Source organism: Orycteropus afer, unplaced genomic scaffold (genome assembly GCF_000298275.1).
Source record: "Orycteropus afer afer isolate SDZICR_OR568_19922 unplaced genomic scaffold, OryAfe1.0 scaffold00366, whole genome shotgun sequence".
NCBI classification, from domain to species: domain Eukaryota; kingdom Metazoa; phylum Chordata; class Mammalia; order Tubulidentata; family Orycteropodidae; genus Orycteropus; species Orycteropus afer.
In genome coordinates, this window is record NW_006921953.1 from 446,578 (window position 1) to 464,047 (window position 17,470).

The window sequence follows — 17,470 nt, forward strand, 5'->3', positions numbered from 1 at the left end:
CCCTTTCTCCTGCCCTTTTGGCCTGCTGCTTTGGGTGTCCCTGAGTTGTCCCTGGGGCTGACTAGTGGCTTAGTGCTAAGGTATTTGACTGCTAACCAGAAGGCTGGTGGTTCAAACCCACCAGCCACTCCTCAGAAGGAAGACTGAGCAATCTACTTCTGTAGAGATACCGTCTGGGAAACCCAAGGAGGTGTTGCTATGAGTCTGAGTCGACTTGATGGCATTGAGTTTGGCTTTTTTGGTTTGGACCACTGGAGGGGAGAGGTCAGGTTTGGGTCAAAGTGAGGTCTCTATGAAACATCTAACAGGCCCAGAGATTTTTTTGTTTCCATGTAATACTGACCCAGTTCTTGTGGCCCTGCTCGGTACCTTGCAGAGGTTTACCAGTGCTCCTAGAATACAGTCCAGACTCTGAATGGCCTTCAGGGGCCTGTGGAGGGCAGCTCTGGCTGACTGAAATCACACCTCTGCCCTTGTTTGTCCCTCAGGCCACCATGCCTAGCCTTGCCTCAGGGCCTTTGCTGGTCCCTCTATCTGGAGCACTCTTCTCCCAGTTCCTCCTTTGCAGTATCCATACCTCAGCCAAAATGCCACAACCTCCCTACCACCCCTCACCTGTTTTATTTTATTTAAAATATTTATTGGCATCTGAAATTGTTTACTGTCCGGTGCAAGCCCCCTGAGTGCTGAAAGCTTGTCTCCTGGTGGCTGCTGTGTCCCTAGCATGCAGAATCGTTTCTGGGACAGGGAGAGGTTTGGGTGGAGATCCTGGAGAGGCCAGTGTCACAGTGGGATGGAAAACATAAAGCAAGTGTGAAGAGGAAGACTAAGGAAGGAAGAGAGCCCAGAGTGGGAAGGGGGAGGAGACAGCCCCATGCTGGGGTCAGGTGAAAGCAGAGCCTCCTGGGAAGGAGGCTGAGAAGGAACAGCAGATGGAAGGGTGTTGACTTAACCAAGGAGGAGGTTCAGGAAGGAGACAGTGGTTCTCTGTCCAAAGGCCACAGGCAGGTCAAGGGGGATGGCGCAGGAGAAGTGTCTGGATTTCAAACTGCCAGACCCAGTGTGGGAGAGGGGAGGAAAGCTATTTCCAGAGAAAGAGCATCAGGGGGTCAGGGAAGGGAAATCATTAAATGAGAGGAAGGAACCAGTAGAGGAAACAGGTGGATAGGAAGGTCTGAGGAGGTGAGTCATGTCCCTGAGCAGCCAGCCTTGGGCAAGATGGGGTCCTTTCCCTCTGAGATTAAAATCCAGGGCCCTGTCCAGGGTCAGGCATAAAGAAGGAAGATCATCTCACCTTGATACAGAGGCACTTCTAGGAAGGAATTAAGGCAGGATAGTTGGAAGGATTAAAGGATGGGGAGAGGGGCACACAGGGCCCAAGTGGGAAGCCTATGGCCAGGGTTTAGACAGAGCCTTGGCCAGATGTTTTCCAGGGAAGAACTTCTGGCCCGGGCCAGAGCCCTCAGCCTGATCCTGTCCTGCATGGAGGTGCCTTTTCACTCAGGGTCTTTGTGAGTTACAAACCTGATTGGCAGATGGAAGTTAAGGGGAAGTTTTTGAAAATGTGGTGGGACAGGATGTGGGCTGTCATGGGGTTCCTGGCGGCTGGAGGGCTGGGTTTGGGAAGGATGTGAGTTGGGTTCCCCACAAGGGCCTGTGGTGGGAGCAGAGGTTTAGGACACTACTGCTTGGTAGGGGTGTCCTAGTGGTACTCTACTCTAGTTTTGGGTTCCAAGTAACATGGAAACAAAACAAAAAAAAAATCTCTGGGCCTGTTAGATATTTCATAGAGACTGCACCTTGACCCAGACCTGACCTCTCTCCTCCAGTGGTCCAGTGCCCATCCCAGGGTAAGGGAAAATGGTGCTCCTGGTTCCAGTTCCACCAAGCAATGTCCTGTAGGGAAGAAGCAATGAAATGTGTTCTTGGGAAGGTGGATTGGATCCTGAATCCCTTTAGCACCTCTTCCTCTTCCCTCCTCTGTTCTCTCCCCCTCACTTCCTGTAGACACTGAATACTTTGGAAGGGGACTCTGCCATGGGTTGGGAGAGGAGGAACAAGGGTCCTGGTGCCCGGACTCTTAGAGTTTCTAAGCTCTTCTCTGCTACTCTTGTAGGTGCTGGGAGCCTTGTTCCTGGCCATTGGCCTCTGGGCCTGGGGGGAGAAGGTAAGATGGGGTGGGGCTGGCTTTGGGGCAGGGAGGTGGAGGGTGGGAGAGCCTACTCCACATACCTGCTCCTGCTCCTTTGGCCCAGGGCGTGCTCTCCAACATCTCTGCGCTGACGGATCTCGGGGGCCTGGACCCTGTGTGGCTGTTTGTGGTAGTTGGAGGTGTCATGTCAGTGCTGGGCTTTGCTGGCTGCATTGGAGCCCTCCGAGAGAACACCTTCTTGCTCAAGTTTGTGAGTGTGGCTACCACAGGGATCTTGCCTCCTCCCACCCAATTATATTAATTAGCTTCATTATTACATTACTAGTATAATGATGCTCGTATCATCTGTATTTATTAGAACTCTTTCTGTTGTAAATGACCGAAACCTAGTGGTCTAAGCAAAAAGAGCGTTCGTTGGCTCCTGTAGTGAAAATGAAAAGCTCATGGATATTCTGGCTGTGGAGTCCCTGGGTGGTACAAACAGTTAATGCCCTCAGCTGCTAACCAAAAGGTTAGAGGTTCGAGTCTACCCATAAGCACCTCAGAAGAAAGGCCTGGCAGTCTACTTCCAAAAGACTAGCCATTGAAAACTCCATGGAATACAGTTCTACTGTAACTCACATGGAGTCTCCATGAGTCAGGTTGACTGATGGCAATTGGTTGATTCTGGCTGTAGGCGTATTTGAATCCAGAAGCTGCATAGTCACAGTGTCAGGAGAAGTAGTCTCCTTTCTCAACTCTGAGCTTTCTGGGTTGGCTCTACTCCTACATCCCCTACATGGCTTCACTGTGCCTCCCGGAAACTCCTCCTGGAAATTCTTCCTGGAAGTCTGGGCTTTCTTCTCAACTATTCTGCCAAAGTCCTTCCATTGAGTCTCCTTGGCTCTGATTGGCTGTCTCTGGACCAATCCCTGTGGCCTGGGGAAGGCCGTGCTCAGTCTTGTATCTGGGATTGAGGTGTGGGAGCCAGAGTTGGCTCTGTGGAACAATATGGATGGAAGGTGGTTACTTCAAGAAATCAGGTGTGTTGATCAGAGGAAAGGAAATGGTAGATAAGAACAGCTTTGCCTTTATACCATCATAAAGCAGCACTAAAGTAAAAGTAATAGCGATTCCTGTTGGGTTTCCAAGGTGGTAAATCTTTATGAAAGTAGATTGACCCATCTTCCTTCCGGGGAGTGGCTGATGGGTTTAAACCTCTGACCTTCTGGTTAGCAGTCAAATGCCTTAGGCACTACACCACCAGAAGTCCTTAAAATAAAAGTAAGTGGGGACTTGGCCTGTCTTGGGGTAGGGTGGGGCTCTGCCACATGATCCCCCAGGCCCCAAGGAGTTACCTGATCTCCAATCCCTACCTGTGTATGCGCCCCACCTCAGTTCTCCGTGTTCCTGGGCCTCATCTTCTTCCTGGAGCTGGCAACAGGGATCCTGGCCTTTGTCTTCAAGGACTGGATTCGAGATCAACTCAACCTCTTCATCAATAACAATGTCAAGGCCTACCGGGATGACATTGACCTCCAGAACCTCATTGACTTTGCTCAGGAATATGTGAGTTCAGGGTCCAGCCGGGGCCACATACAGGAGGTGCCTGATGGCCAGTGAGTAAGGGAAGTACCCTGTGAGCTGGGACCATTCCCTACCCACTCAGGCCAGGCAGGTCTCTGGGGAAGCCTCCTGTTTGAGAAGAAGCCAGCCCCTTGTGATCCTGGGTATGCTCAGGCTGCAGGAACAAGGGTGGGAAACAGAAGCCAGAAGTTCTAGACTGACAGCTCCCAGGCCAGGGGTTACAGCACCTTTAGTCAGAGGAATTTTCTTCCTCTCTTTCTCTAACTGCATTTTTTTTTTTTTTTTTTTTTTATATATGTGACTTGGGTGAAAATTTACAGAGCAAAATTTTCTTCCTCTCTTAAACCCATGGGTGGCTGGAGCTATGTTGCTACTCCCTTGACTGGCTCAGGGGCTCTTCTCTTTGCTGCTATCCTCTCCATATATTTTATTACATCTGCTCAGCCCTCTTCTCTCATTCAAATTATTGTTTGGCCTCAGAATGGGTTAGAGTTTGAGACCCTTCACAGAAGCATGCCCTCAAGCTTGCAAACATCACCCCTTCAAAGCAGTCAGTGAACAGTTTACTAGATCATAGACACCTCTCAAATGCAGTCATACCCCCTCACACAGTCACATAAACTCACTCACAGGATGCTGATTTGAGAACAGTGACTTCCTCTGGGCCTCCCTGAGGGGTGGGCAGGTTTCAGCCATGCCCTGTGGGGACAGGGCATCACTCGACCCTGTGCCTGTACTGTGTCTTCTGCACGCACTAGAGATTGTGGAAGGACCTTCTCTTCTGTGCAGGGAGAGGAGGGGAATCCTGCCTGCCCCTTGTCCCGCCACCCTGGTAACCATCCCCAATACACACCCCACATTGTCATCCTGTCCCCACATGTAGTTCAGGGCCTGGCTGTTGGTCTGCATCCCTTCTCCAACCTAGGATCAATATCCTCACCCCACCTTTCCTCTTCTGCCTCTCTGGAGCTAGGGGACCAGCTCAGGACCCCTTTCCAGCACTAACCAGACAGGATCCTAGAGCTCTTGCCTTGTCTCTCTGATGCTCTGGACTCAGCCTAGCCTGTCTGCTGCGGGGATGAGTGGGGAGGTGCCCACCTGCTAGCTGCCTCTAGGATCATACCCAGCCCAGCTTGCCTCCCTGTGTGTGTGGGGTGGGTGGGTAGGGGACAGCTGCTGGCCACAGGCCTGGCTCACCTGAACCCTGCCCCCAGTGGTCTTGTTGCGGAGCCCGAGGTCCCAATGACTGGAACCTCAATATCTACTACAACTGCACTGACTTGAACCCGAGCCGGGAGCGCTGTGGGGTACCCTTCTCCTGCTGTGTCAGAGACCCTGCGGTGAGTGAGCTGGGGGCTGGGGGTGGCATGGAGGGCATCTCAGTGTACTGTCCCAGCCTGGGAAACCCCCCAGGGCTCTGCTCAGCTCTGCCCTGCTTTGGGCACTGCTTTAGGGGGAGGTGATTTTACATGGGGCACCCCTGCCAGGCTGGTAAATGTGTTTCTGCAGTTGGTGGCACAGGCCTGCTGGCATAGGGACTGCTTTCCCTCTTAAGCAAATCCATCTCCTTGATAGTGGTACAGTTGAAATTGCAGGACCCCAAGGGACAAGGATTAGCCTAGAGGGTTCCCTGCACCCTGTGTCCCCAACCAAATGGAGCTCCAAGCAGTGTCTGCACTTGGCCCCACCTGAGGCTATCTGGGGGCTAGGAGTTGACCTTGTTACCTCAGCTGTTGGGGGTGGGTGGCAGAGGGCTGGGCTGCCATGCCTCCGGGCTGCCATTCTGGGGTGGAGGGGTGGCTTTCTTTATGGCTTTCTTCAGGGTAGACATTTTTCATCCCTCCAGTCACTGTCCCTCTGGGACACTGAGGGCTGGTTTCCCTCCATGGTTTCCCCCATCCTCATCAAACACCAGCAGGCAGATTTCTGAAGGGGGTGGTTCTAAGCTGACCTTTGCATCTGTGTGACCTGTCATCTGGAAAGGGAGGCTTGGGCCTCAGCAAGATGCATTAAGAGCGGTGGGTGGTCAGAGTCTGTGGCTCCACCTGTTCTCCTGAGGAGGAACTTGGGGTGCCTAGTACTGAAGGCCCTGTGGGGTCCCCACTTGAGAGTCACTCATTGGCCTCTTTGTCTTCAGGAGGATGTTCTCAACACCCAGTGTGGCTACGACGTCCGACTCAAACTGGTAAGGGGCAGGGAGAGTAGGGGGCATGTTGGCCCTGGGATAGGAACAGGGGCTTCTGTGGGGAGAGGGTGCTGAGACCCAGGAGCCCATCCAGGCCCCCAGGGCTTGGCACTGCCAGATGTGGGGAGGAGTCCACAGACAGGAGCACAGTTGGGTTTGCTCATCCCGACTCTTTGTTGAGCCCATGGTATGCCTGGCATTATCTTGGATGTTGATTCAGGCAGAGCCCTGGTCTTCAGGGAGTTACATTCCAGTGGAGGACAGACAGTAAGCTCATAGATCCATGAACGGGAACAGTCCTGTGATTATTTCATTAAGTGCTTGCAAGAAAATAACATTGGGGGTGAGGGAATGTTGGGCTAGGAGAAAAGGCCTCTTGGCAGAGGGGTGCCTGTGTGGAGACCTCGAGGATGAGAAGGAGCCACTGGAGGAGGGAAGGGGGAGCAAGGTCTGAGATGATGCCTGTGTGTCCCCAGGAGCTGGAGCAGCAGGGCTCCATCCACACCAAAGGCTGCGTGGGCCAGTTTGAGAAGTGGCTGCAGGACAACCTGATAGTTGTGGCCGGGGTCTTTGTGGGCGTCGCCCTCCTTCAGGTACTGCTGTGGCTGCCGTGCCCTCCATCCCCTGGGCCTCCTGGCCCTGTAGCAGCCCCTCCCTCACCTGCCCTCTGTCTTACAGATCTTTGGCATCTGCTTAGCCCAGAACCTCGTGAGCGACATCAAGGCAGTGAAGGCCAACTGGTGAGGCCGCCACACTGGCCATGGCCACCCACCTGGCCCAGGCCTCTGGTGGGAGGCTCCTCAGGTCCCCTTTACTGTGCCTGTGATAGGCAAGGAGGTGTTTCTGCTGGGATTTGAGCTCCCAGGGAGCCCGTGGGTGCAGGGCACTGTCCGCCCAGGGAAAAGCTGCCTCGGCTGGGCTGGGCTGGCAGCTTGGAGCTATGTGTGCATGAGAAGTGTGGGTGGGCGGGTATGCGGGATAGCCACCATCTGGGCTATCATTGGGCTGGTGGGCTCTCCAGGGGACTAGGAAGGGCATAACTATGAGGGTCTAGGCCAGGTGGGGTAGGAGGGTGCTGCTGCTGGTGGGGTGGTGCTGCTTGTGTCCCCTCATACCCAGGTGGGGGCACTTCTGTGTACTGGCTATGTGGGTCAGGCTGGGGCCCCTGCTGTTGCCTGGGACCTTGCCTCATGCAGCTTCAGAGCTCTCGTTTCTACCGGCAGTGACCTTGAGCCTGCCAGTAGCTCAGCACAGCCTCAGTGTCCCAGACTCTAAACTGGGTCCAAGAATTTTCTCTCCCTTGCTTGCCTCTCAGGATCAAACGTGATGATGGCTACAAACTACTCAAATAAACAAAACTTTGAAAACCACTGGCTTGCATCCACCATCTCAGAGGTTCCGTCGGCGGTGTGGCCTCTGTGGAACTCTCCGGCCGGGGCACCTGACCCAACCCACTCTGCCGATGTGTTTTCTTTGGCCTGGATAACTTATACTTTTGAGCTGAACTTTAAAAATTGGTGTATTTCACATAAAGTTCAGATTCCTGGCTTCTTGGGGAAAATGACAGCATGGGGTCCACTTGGGCTTTTCAGAGGTAGTATCCCTGGGACTTGTATGTCCCGTCCATGCATGTCCCTGCCTGGCCCAGTCTGCACCTTAAGTGGCCCACTTGACCCTTGCAGACAGTGAGTTGGCACCCCACCACCACCACCACCTCTGCAGGGTTATTGCCTGCAACACAGACTGCTGTGGTTCTGGCCTGGGGCAAAGCATAGAATGCAAAGAAAGGGGAGGCTGGACCCTTCCCTGAAAAGCCTGGCAGAGGCTTGACCCCGGTAGGTGCTGAGATGTGTGCCATACCACCTAGGAGAGCAGCTGAGGGTGAGATAGGGGGTCAGGATATTTCAAAGAAAGCAGCTGGAAGCCCAGAGCTTGGTACCCATAGGCTTGGAGGGAGCCTGGTTTGGCGGCTAAGCGTGGATGGTAAGCTCCTTTGGGACCCAGAGAAAATTGAGTACTGCAGAGCTGCCTCATCCCCACCAGGGGGCGCCTTAGCACACCATTCCCTGGGTCTGGCTGCTTTGCTCCGGCAATCTCACTCCAGCAGAGCCGTGAGCCTGGTATTCCCATCTTGCTGACCAAAAGCATTTGAAGACTTCTAAAGCAGTAACAAAGCTGTAAAGTGGCTCAGACTTGAGAAGTCTAGCTGCTGCTCTCAGCTGCCTGAAGGGATGTGTGTGGAATGTCCTGGGCTGTGAATGAAAGGGGAAGTTGGTCTTGTTCAGCTATCCCAAACTCAGATGCCCTCTGGGTCTGGTGGGTTATGTAAATGAATGCAGTAGCCCTTTGGGTTGCGAGGCCTTTACAGGACAACTTTGACTCCTTCACTGTTAATAGATACTGCACAGAAAGACACTGCTATATGAGAAGACACGTTTGCAGGATTGAGCTGATAATGGCATCTGGCCTTGGGGCACAATAGGGTGTGGTGGGGACTATGTCAAAGCACCTCCCCAGCTAGAGGTGGTGGCCCCTGTTCAGTTGTAGCTCACTGCTGTAAAGTCGGAATGCAGGCCTCATGTCAGAACTCCTAAGAAGCTAGAAAGCCAGATTTTTATGTGAAATAATCCTGATTTTAAAATGTTGGCAACTAATTAAAAACAAACTGCAAGCCGAGCAAGATGTGTGGGGGCCACCTTTGGTCCCTGTGCCACTGTAGATCCTTCTGGGACAGCCACTGGCCGGGGCCCCAACTGCTCTGCTATTGAGAGGTGCTAAAGGCTGCTGCCAGGTGGACAGGATGGGGTGCATGACCTGGCATCTGGGCTCCCTAGCAGGCTGGCGAGTGTCCCGGCAGGAGCTGGCCGTGACGATGTATACACGCTACAATCTGTAATAAACGCAGCTCGAAACATCCAGTGTATGTCTGGCGCTTTGTTTTCACTTTCATTGTCTCTGTTAGGTCCCCCAAGCCCCACCCTAGTGAGGTGGAGTTTCTTGCTCAGAGAGGAGGGAAGTCATCCAGAGTGCTGGATGGGGCACAAGATCTGATTCCACTTGGGGCTTTTCTGCAGCATCAGGGTGAAACCTGCACATCTGGAGTATGCGCTACATTCCTTCCCCAAGCCAGCAGTTGAGCGTCTACTTAGATGTGCAGGATACGGGGGGGGGGGGGGGGGGGGGTGGGCAATGGTCTCTCCCCTCTTGGAGCTTGCGTTCTAGTGGGGCAGCAGACAATTAAGCATTTTCATTGTTAAGGTGAACTATGAAGAAAGGGTGAGGCACTAGGGGTTAGAGGGTACCTGTGGGTGCCAGGGAGAAGGGCCTATTGATGGAGGGATGAGAGGAGAGGGCGTCTCTGGGAAGTTCTTGAAGAGCAGTGTTCTAGGTTTTGGTACCAGCTGCCGTAGAGACCCGGAAGTCAGGGTGAGATGAGCATGAGGGTGGCTGGAGAGGTGGGAGTGAATGAAGAGCAAAGGCATGGACACACAGGGAAGCAATGGGACCAGGGCATGTTTAGAAACAGGATTGATGAGCTGGGAGGTGAATGACCTGATAGGAGTGGCCGAGAACTGGCCAGGGACCCAGAGAGAGTTCTCTGAAGCTTGGTTCTGCTAGAAGGCATCCACCCACCACCCATCCATCCATCCATCTGTCTATCCATCACCCCGTCTTAGTTCTCTAGTGCTGCTATAACAGAAATGCCACAGGTGGATGGCTTAACAAACAGGAATTTATTCTCTTACAATTTAGGAGGCTAGAAGTTCAAATTCAGAGTGCTGGCTCTAGGGGCTATGTGAAGGCCCCTCAACCTTCGGCTTTAGCTCTACCTTTTATTCCAGACCCACTGAAGCTAGAGGTGTCTCCTAACTCAAGGCAGCTGCTGGCTGCTGAGGCTGATGAACCCAAGGTCGGCAAGTAAAATGGCACAGTCCCAAGATCAGCAGGCAACATGGCAGGCCACTGGTTCAAGTCTAGGAAGATCCAAAGATCAGCAGGCAATAGGGCAGTCCACTGGTTCAAGTCCAGAAACTGGAGATGAAGACTCAGCCAAATGCAAGATCCAAATGTGCCAAAAACTAGAAACCTTTCTTAATGCTTCTCCTTATATACTGAAAGCAGGCCATACTCTAAAGGTAACACTTCTTCCACTGCTCAGGTACTCACAGCAGATTCCTCCATGGGGGTTATTATAATCTCATCACGAGGAATAACTTTGGCTGCCAAGCCACTCAAAACCTCACCCAGCCAAGTTGACACACAACCTTAACACCCCCCACCCACTGTCATCCATTCAGGTGGGCCTTGCAAGGAAGCCAGGCTCTGAGGCAGCTCAGAACTTCCCCTACCCACTTGGAGCCCAGTCTGTTGGAGGGAGAGGAAGCACACTGCTAGTGATACAACATTTGTGTCATGACAGGCACATGATGATTGCTGCTAGGTGAGATTTCAGGCTGGTTAGAGACAATTTCCTGTCCCCAAAGTAGAGCTTGGAGCAGGCCTTCCCCTTGCTCAAGGATCCCTTATCCAGAAGCACAGCCTCTCAGGATGAGCAGAAACACAAGCAAGCATGTGAGAACTACCTCCTGTCTATCCTGGGCCATGCAGGGCAAAGCCACCTTCCTGCCCTCTCAGGATGGGGTCCACACTGGCGGCGATGGGGGTGGTCATTATTTGGCAGCTTGGGGGACCTGGGCCTGCTTGTTTAGCCAGAGGAGGGACACCACACTAGTAACAGTTCTCCCATCAGAACATGAGAGGGTGTCTTGTGATAGCAAATGATCTCAAAGAGGTCCAAGGGTCCCCTTATTTATGGGGATAACTGTGGCAGCGATGGGCTTATGGAGAGTGGCCTGGGGTTCACAGTCCCAGGCATCCAACTGCATGTGTTACCCCCAAGCCTTCCATTTGGTCATTCAAGAAGCATTATTTGAGCACCAGCTACATGCCGAGCTCTGTGAACAAAGCAGAGTCCCTATCTCTGAGCTGGCCCTCTAGTGGGAGGAAACCAAACCAAAAAAACAAACTCATTGCTGTTGAGTCGGATCCCATTCAAGCAAATTGTTGTTGTTGTTGTTATGTGCTGTCGAGTCAGCCCTGACTCATAGCGACCCCTCCTTGGGTTTCCGAGGCAGTATCCCTACGGAAGTAGGATTGCCCAACCTTCCTTCCGAGGAGTGGCTGATGGGTTTGAACCGCCAGCCATCTGGTGAGCAGTCAAGTGCCTTAGCCACTATGCTACCAGAGCTCCCTCCAAGGCAATATCACTACGAAAATAGATGGCCCAATCTTCCTTCCAAGGAGTGGCTGGTGGGTTTGAACTTCCAGCCTTCTGGTTAGCAGTCAAATGCCTTAGGCACTATGCCACCAGAGCTCCTAGTGAGAGGAAACAGGTCATAGATAAACAAGGATGCTATGTGAAAAGATATAGCAGAGTTAAGAAAGTAGGGACTATAGGTTGGGGGGATGTGATTCTCATTTTATACCAGGAAGTCCTCTGAGAAGGTGGCATTGGGCCTAAGGGAGTGGGTGTGAGCCAGGTGGATATTTGGAGGAAGAGTTTTTATAGGCAGAGGGGGCAGCAAGTGCAAAGGTCCTGGGGGCGGGAGCAGGTTTGGTGTGTTGAAAGGGGTCTTTGTGGGACCACTTCTGGGACTCTCAGTCTAGAAGGCTTTCCAGAAGGAGCAGGCAGAGAGGAGGGGATAGCTGAGAAGGACAGAGAGATCCCCAGATAATGAGCATGTGGATGTCTGGGTGAAGGGATCATATGGGCAGGGGAGGCTTGGCTAGGCTCCCTCTGGGAAGATGGTTGAGGAGGTGAGATGGCCCCTTGTAGGAAGGCACTCCTAGTGACCACCAGAGGGCACCAAAATGCAGCTCATGCTGTGCCACAGCCGGCCTGTGAGCAGGGAGGAGAGTGAGTGCTGGCATCCTTGGGTGAAGGCCTCAGTGAGACCTAAAAACAGTCTTCCTTCCAAAGAGTGGCTGTTGGGTTTGAACCTCAGCTTTCTGGTTAGCAGTCAAATGCATTAGGCATTATGTCACCAGAGATCCTTCAGTGAGACCTAGGGCTCATCTTTTGTGGTACCACATCCACATCTTGCCATATCATCTTGAGACTACCTGCCCCATGGATGCCTCTTCCGAGCCTTGAAGAGACCTCAGCCCACCTTCCCAGCCCCAGCACGTGGTGATGTCAGCTAGACAGAGCTGGATGGGAGGGGGGCTTACTTTCTCTAGCGGCTGGAGTAACATCCCCCACAACATACACCTGCATTCACTTCAGAATTCACCCAGCCCCTTGTATACTTCGTATGCCAGGGACTGTCATATATTCAACTCTGCCAAGTTAGCAGGTAAGCCCACTGCCATCGAGTGGACTCAAACCCATTGGATTTCTATGTTTATAGAAGTAGATTGCCCCATCTTCCTTTCTCAGAGTGGCTGGTGAGTTTGAATCTCCAGCCTTCCGGTTAGCAGTCAAATGCCTCAGGCACTATGCCACCAGAGCTCCTTAGCAGGAAAGCAGCCATACACAATACGTAAATGCATGGGTATCACTATGGTACAATACAACTTTATTGATGGATATAAGATATTCTTTTTTAATTTTTTTTTTAATCATTAAAAAAAAATAAAACCGTTTAAGCTCTTGAACCATGCAAAAGCAGGTAGTGGCTGGATTTGACCCTTGGGTAGTGGAAGGAAGCAGATAGGAGCAATAAGTATCATAGTGAGTGAATGACCTCTTTGAGGGTGGTCAGTGCAATGGAGAAAACACTATGTATACAAGGGCACTGGAAGTGCTGGGGCTGCTGGGGCACTCCGGGGTATGAAATAGGGCAGGTGGTCAGGTTGGGTCTTGTTGAGAAACAAGGTGTTCTGATTACCTAGTACTGCTCTGACAGGAATATACCACAAATGGGATGGCTTTAACAAACAGGAGTTTATTCTCTTACAGTTCAGGAGGCTAGAAGTCCAAGTTCAAAGTGCCAGGCTCTAGGGGCTGTGTGAAAGCCCCTCAACCTTGGGCTTCAGCTCTGTCTCTTGCTCCCGGCCCACTGAAGCTGGAGGCACCTCTTCACTCAGGCAGCTACTGGCTGCTGAGGCTAACAAGCCCAGGGTCAACAAATAAAATGGCACACTCCCGATGTTACCAAACCACACAGTAGGCCATTAATTCAAGTCCATTGAAACTCCCAAGGTCGGCAGAGCATGGCACGTTGCTGAACAAGGACATGGTTACATGCAGGGTTCAAGCATGCCATACGCTAGAGAACATTCCCAAAGCTTTTTCTTATATATGGGAAGCAGACCACATCCCTAAAGTAGCTACTAAGCTGCTTGTGGTAGGTCCCACCATGGAGTTGATTACCAGTTTCATCATGGGGAATAACTACCACCAGCTGCCCAGCCACTCAACCAGGCCCAGCCAAGTTGGCATACAACTTTAACTACCACACAAAGTAACAAAAGACATTTTTAAGTCAAATTATTTATTTTTAAATTAAATTTTAAATAATTAACTTTTTTTTTTTTTTTTAAATAACCAAACCAAACTCACTGCTGTTGAGGCAATTTTGACTCATAGTGACCCCTCCTTGGGTTTCCAAGGCGGTATCTCTATGGAAGTAGATTGTCCCATCTTCCTTTCTCAGAGTGGCTGGTGGGTTTGAACCGCCAGCTTTCTGGTTAGCAGTCAAATGCCTTGAGCACTATGCCACCAGAACTCCCCCCCCCCTTTTTTTTTTTTGGACAGCACAAGTAAAATAGGAAATCTATTCTACTTAAAAAAAAATATAGATAGATAGATAGATAAAGCTAAGGTCCCTTTACCACGCAGTTCTGTTCCCCCATGCCCTCTCCTCCCCCAGAGATTACTATGGTCGGCTGTGCCATGTACCTCCTTCTTTTTTGTTAATTTTGCAGTCATGTTATGTACCCGTAGAAAGGCTCAGTGTTGCTGTGTATGTGTTAAATGACAGGACAGCATCTTCATCCTGCTTGCTCCCCTCCTTCCTCTCCACAAGGTGGTTTGAAGATGAGGCATGTCTGTGCATAGAAAGCTGAGTCCTGATTGATGCAGGGGTATTGCACAGCGGGGATAGGCCACATGTTGTCCTTCCATTACCGATAGTGGACAGTCCAGCTGTTTCCAGGAGCTCTTTCCACACCAAGGCTCTGGTCAGGAGCAATGCAGAGCCCTTGCTCCTGGGATCCTGCTGGAGTGGCTGCGGCTTCACTGGGCAGAATGCGGGAGTGACACAAGGGAGGGCCCCAGTCACCACTAAGGACAGAGCTGGCCCAGCATTTCTGCTCCTTAGCCGGTCATCAGGCCCAGGGGTAACAATATTGCGGATTGGGGCCTGGCATTCAGTTCATCAGAGGTGTGAAAGCCACACAATTAGCCCTTTGGCACTGTCAAGGCTGTTGCCATGGTAATGCCTCCCTGGTCCCCTGTGCAGCTGAGCAGAGATGGAGACCCTGCACAGAGAAGGGCTGTGGCTGTGGCCCAAGTGTCCAGCCCTTGACCAGAGGCTCCCTTGGGTGGCTGGAGGCTTGGATGCACTTAAACCCCTGGGTCCTGGTTCCAGTTCCATGTTCTCTGGGAATTAGCTCTCTGGGTCTGCCTCCAACTAAGAGAGCTGGTTTCCTTGAGGCCAGTCTTCTACCCTCTAGGCTGTAGGAGACTCTTGAGAGTCATTACTGGTAGATTGGTTAACTGCGAGCTGCAGCAGCAAAGTATTGCAAAAACAGAATATGTTGTCTCCCAGTTCTGGAGGCTGGGTGTCTAACTTCTGGCTATGGGCAGGGCCGTGGAGACCCTGGGTGATACAAACAGTTAATACGCTCAGCCACTAACCAAAAGTTTGAGTGTTCTGGTCCACCCAGAAGTGCCTTGGAAGAAAGGTGGTGATCTACTTCCAAAAACTCATCCATTGAAAATCCTATGGAGCACACAGGATGTTCTGCTCTGACACACATGGGGTCAGGAGTTGGAATCTACTCAATGGCTATTGGTACTGGAGCTATGTTCTCTCAGAGGTTCTAGAGGAAGTTTTTCCATCGTTTCTTCCAGCTTCTGGCACCTCCAGGCATTCCTTGGCTCGTGGCAGCATAACTCCATCTCTGCCTCTTTGTTATAGCCGTTGGAGGGTAAAATAACCTAAGGGAACACATGCACGCACACACAGGCATTTCATGCAGCAGGTGCCGGATCTCATGATGGAGCCTGACACATACCCGTCACATACACAAATAACCTAAACGTTAACATTTTTCCCCTTTTCTTTCTCTTTCCCTCCTTATAGGCTTTCAGGCACTCACTCCCACATTCCTCCTTATCTTTCCTCACAGACCTGAGTGTAACCACCCCATGTTCTCTCCGCCTTTGCAGGCAGGGATGGCAGGGTGGGGTGAGGGGTGCGGGGGGGTCATAAAACAATTTCTCCTGACTAAGGTTGGTTTTACATCACTGACCAGAGAAATAACAGGAAGGTTACAAGGCGAAGACAACTCATCCCCATAACAAGAAGGTGGCATTATCAGCATCCCACAAACCCCCTACCCCATAGCTCAATTCCCTTTAAAACCCTCATCTTTTGTCAGCTCAGGGAGACAGGCTTTGGCAGACACAGTATCGATACTCAATAAATGCTCTTGCTTTTCACCTTGTCCCGTTGTCAAGTAATTGGCTCTCCTCACAGCAGGTAGCTAACCACACAGCCAGTTACATCTTCACATGGCATCTTTCTTCTGGGTCTCTTCTTTCATAAAGACACCACTCATAGGGTCAGGACCTCCTCTACTCCAGTAGAACCTCATGTTAGGTAAAAACAACCTCCAAGACGCCACCTCCAAACAAGGTCACAGCTACCAGGGGTTAAGACTTCAACATATCTTCTTGAAGGACACAATTCAACCCATAACACCTCAGTAAAGGGGGTCCCAGGCAGAGTGACCACATGGAGCCCAAGCCAGCTTGCCCACCAGCCAGCATTCGCCACACTGTCCTTTTGTGCACCAGTGGTGCTAGGCAAAGGAACTCAGCAGTGACTTCAACGCACTCCTTGTCCTCAGAGGGCTCACAGTCGGAGAGGAGAAGCAGACAATGAAGTCATCAGTCCAAAAAGGATACATTTGTTTGAATTGCTGGTACAGACATGTGGTTACAAACTGCAACTGCACAGAAGGGTATATGCAAGTCTCCCTCTCACCCATCATCTGGTCTCTTCCTCTCCCCAGAAGCAGCATGGGGTAGTCAGTCCCGTAAATATCCGCGCCCCCCCCCAGGTGGTCTATGCATTCAAATACAGACATTCTCAAGGTACAAAGCAAGTCAGGACAAAATCCACTGCCTACATAGCCACTCTGGTGGCGTAGTGCCTAAGGCATTTGAGTGCTAACCAGAAAGCTGGTAGTTCAAACCCACCAGCCACTCCTGGGAAAGAAGAGTGGGCAATGTACTTCTGTAGAGATACTGCCCCTGAAACCCTAGGAGCGGTTGCTATGAGTCAGGACTGACTTGACTGCAGTGAGTTTGTTGGTTTTTTTTTCTTTTGGTTACAGCCGGAGGCCTTAATACATACTTCTCTCTGCATTTCTCACTAACCTGCCTTGTCGGGAGATAATAACATATCAGCCTGTGTAGAGATACCCAATCCTTTCAAACAGCAAACCGTAATCATAGCAAGGACTGATGCTTACAATCACTGTGCAATGGGTCCTGCTCTAAGCGTTTATATTAACTGACCGCCTACCCTAACAACTCCCTGTGAGGGCTCTATGCTTGCCCCACCCCCAGACAAGCAAAGCCTGGCGTGTGCACGCCGCCTGATTTTCGGACCCGCCCCCTCCTGATGGAAGGGCTGGCTATGTCCGGACTTTTTCTCTGGCCTACTCTTCCTGCAGTGAACACCCATGTGCTTAAGTCTTAGGGTACTTGTATCTCTGAAGGATAAATTCTTAGAAGTGAATTGCTGGGTTAGAGGGCATGTGCATTTTAAATTTACATAGATATTGCCAAATTGCCCTCCGAAGAGGTCAAAGCCATTTACATTCCCACGAATAATGCACCGTGGCGCCTCCCCTCCCCCTCAGGGCCGCAGAGCCAGCCAGGGCTGTATCCACCTTATCCAACTGTGCCCATCTGATAGGAGACAAAGATCTCTCCTCCTAGTTTTCATTTGCATTGCTCTTCTTATGAGAGAGGTCGGGCATCTATTCATTCTGATCAGCACAATGGAATACAGTCTGAATTACACGGAGGGTGGTGCAAGAGGTGGAGGGAGCCCAGGGGACCAGGGAGAGGCGGTCTAAGAGTAGGGCAGGTGAAGACATTGAGATGGCTCTAAGTGGGGGCAGTGGGTGGGAGGTGCGGGGAGGGCATTCTTGGTGAGAGAACATCCTGAACAAGGGCTCAGAAGATTGATGCCGGTCAGTCCTGGGCAGAAGCATCAAGATTGGGGAGGCCTACCATAGTCGCAGGGGACATCAAGCTCAATTGGCATAACATACTATACAAAACATTGTTCCACCTCCTACTTTGGCGAGTAGCAACTGGGATC

The 17,470-nt window shown here is 51.5% G+C and overlaps 1 protein-coding gene across 1 annotated transcript in view; it reads left to right on the forward strand.

Moving 5' to 3' along the window:
• The window catches only part of TSPAN17 (tetraspanin 17), a 12,534-nt gene extending 5,279 nt beyond the window's left edge, over positions 1-7,255 (forward strand). Inside the window, exons 2-9 of the mRNA XM_007952938.2 lie at positions 2,117-2,167; positions 2,256-2,402; positions 3,530-3,700; positions 4,933-5,058; positions 5,856-5,903; positions 6,380-6,496; positions 6,582-6,643; positions 7,219-7,255. Coding sequence (XP_007951129.2) covers positions 2,117-2,167; positions 2,256-2,402; positions 3,530-3,700; positions 4,933-5,058; positions 5,856-5,903; positions 6,380-6,496; positions 6,582-6,643; positions 7,219-7,255 — 759 coding nt within the window. The remainder of the gene's footprint in view (positions 1-2,116; positions 2,168-2,255; positions 2,403-3,529; positions 3,701-4,932; positions 5,059-5,855; positions 5,904-6,379; positions 6,497-6,581; positions 6,644-7,218) is intronic.
• The last annotated feature ends 10,215 nt before the right edge of the window (positions 7,256-17,470 follow it).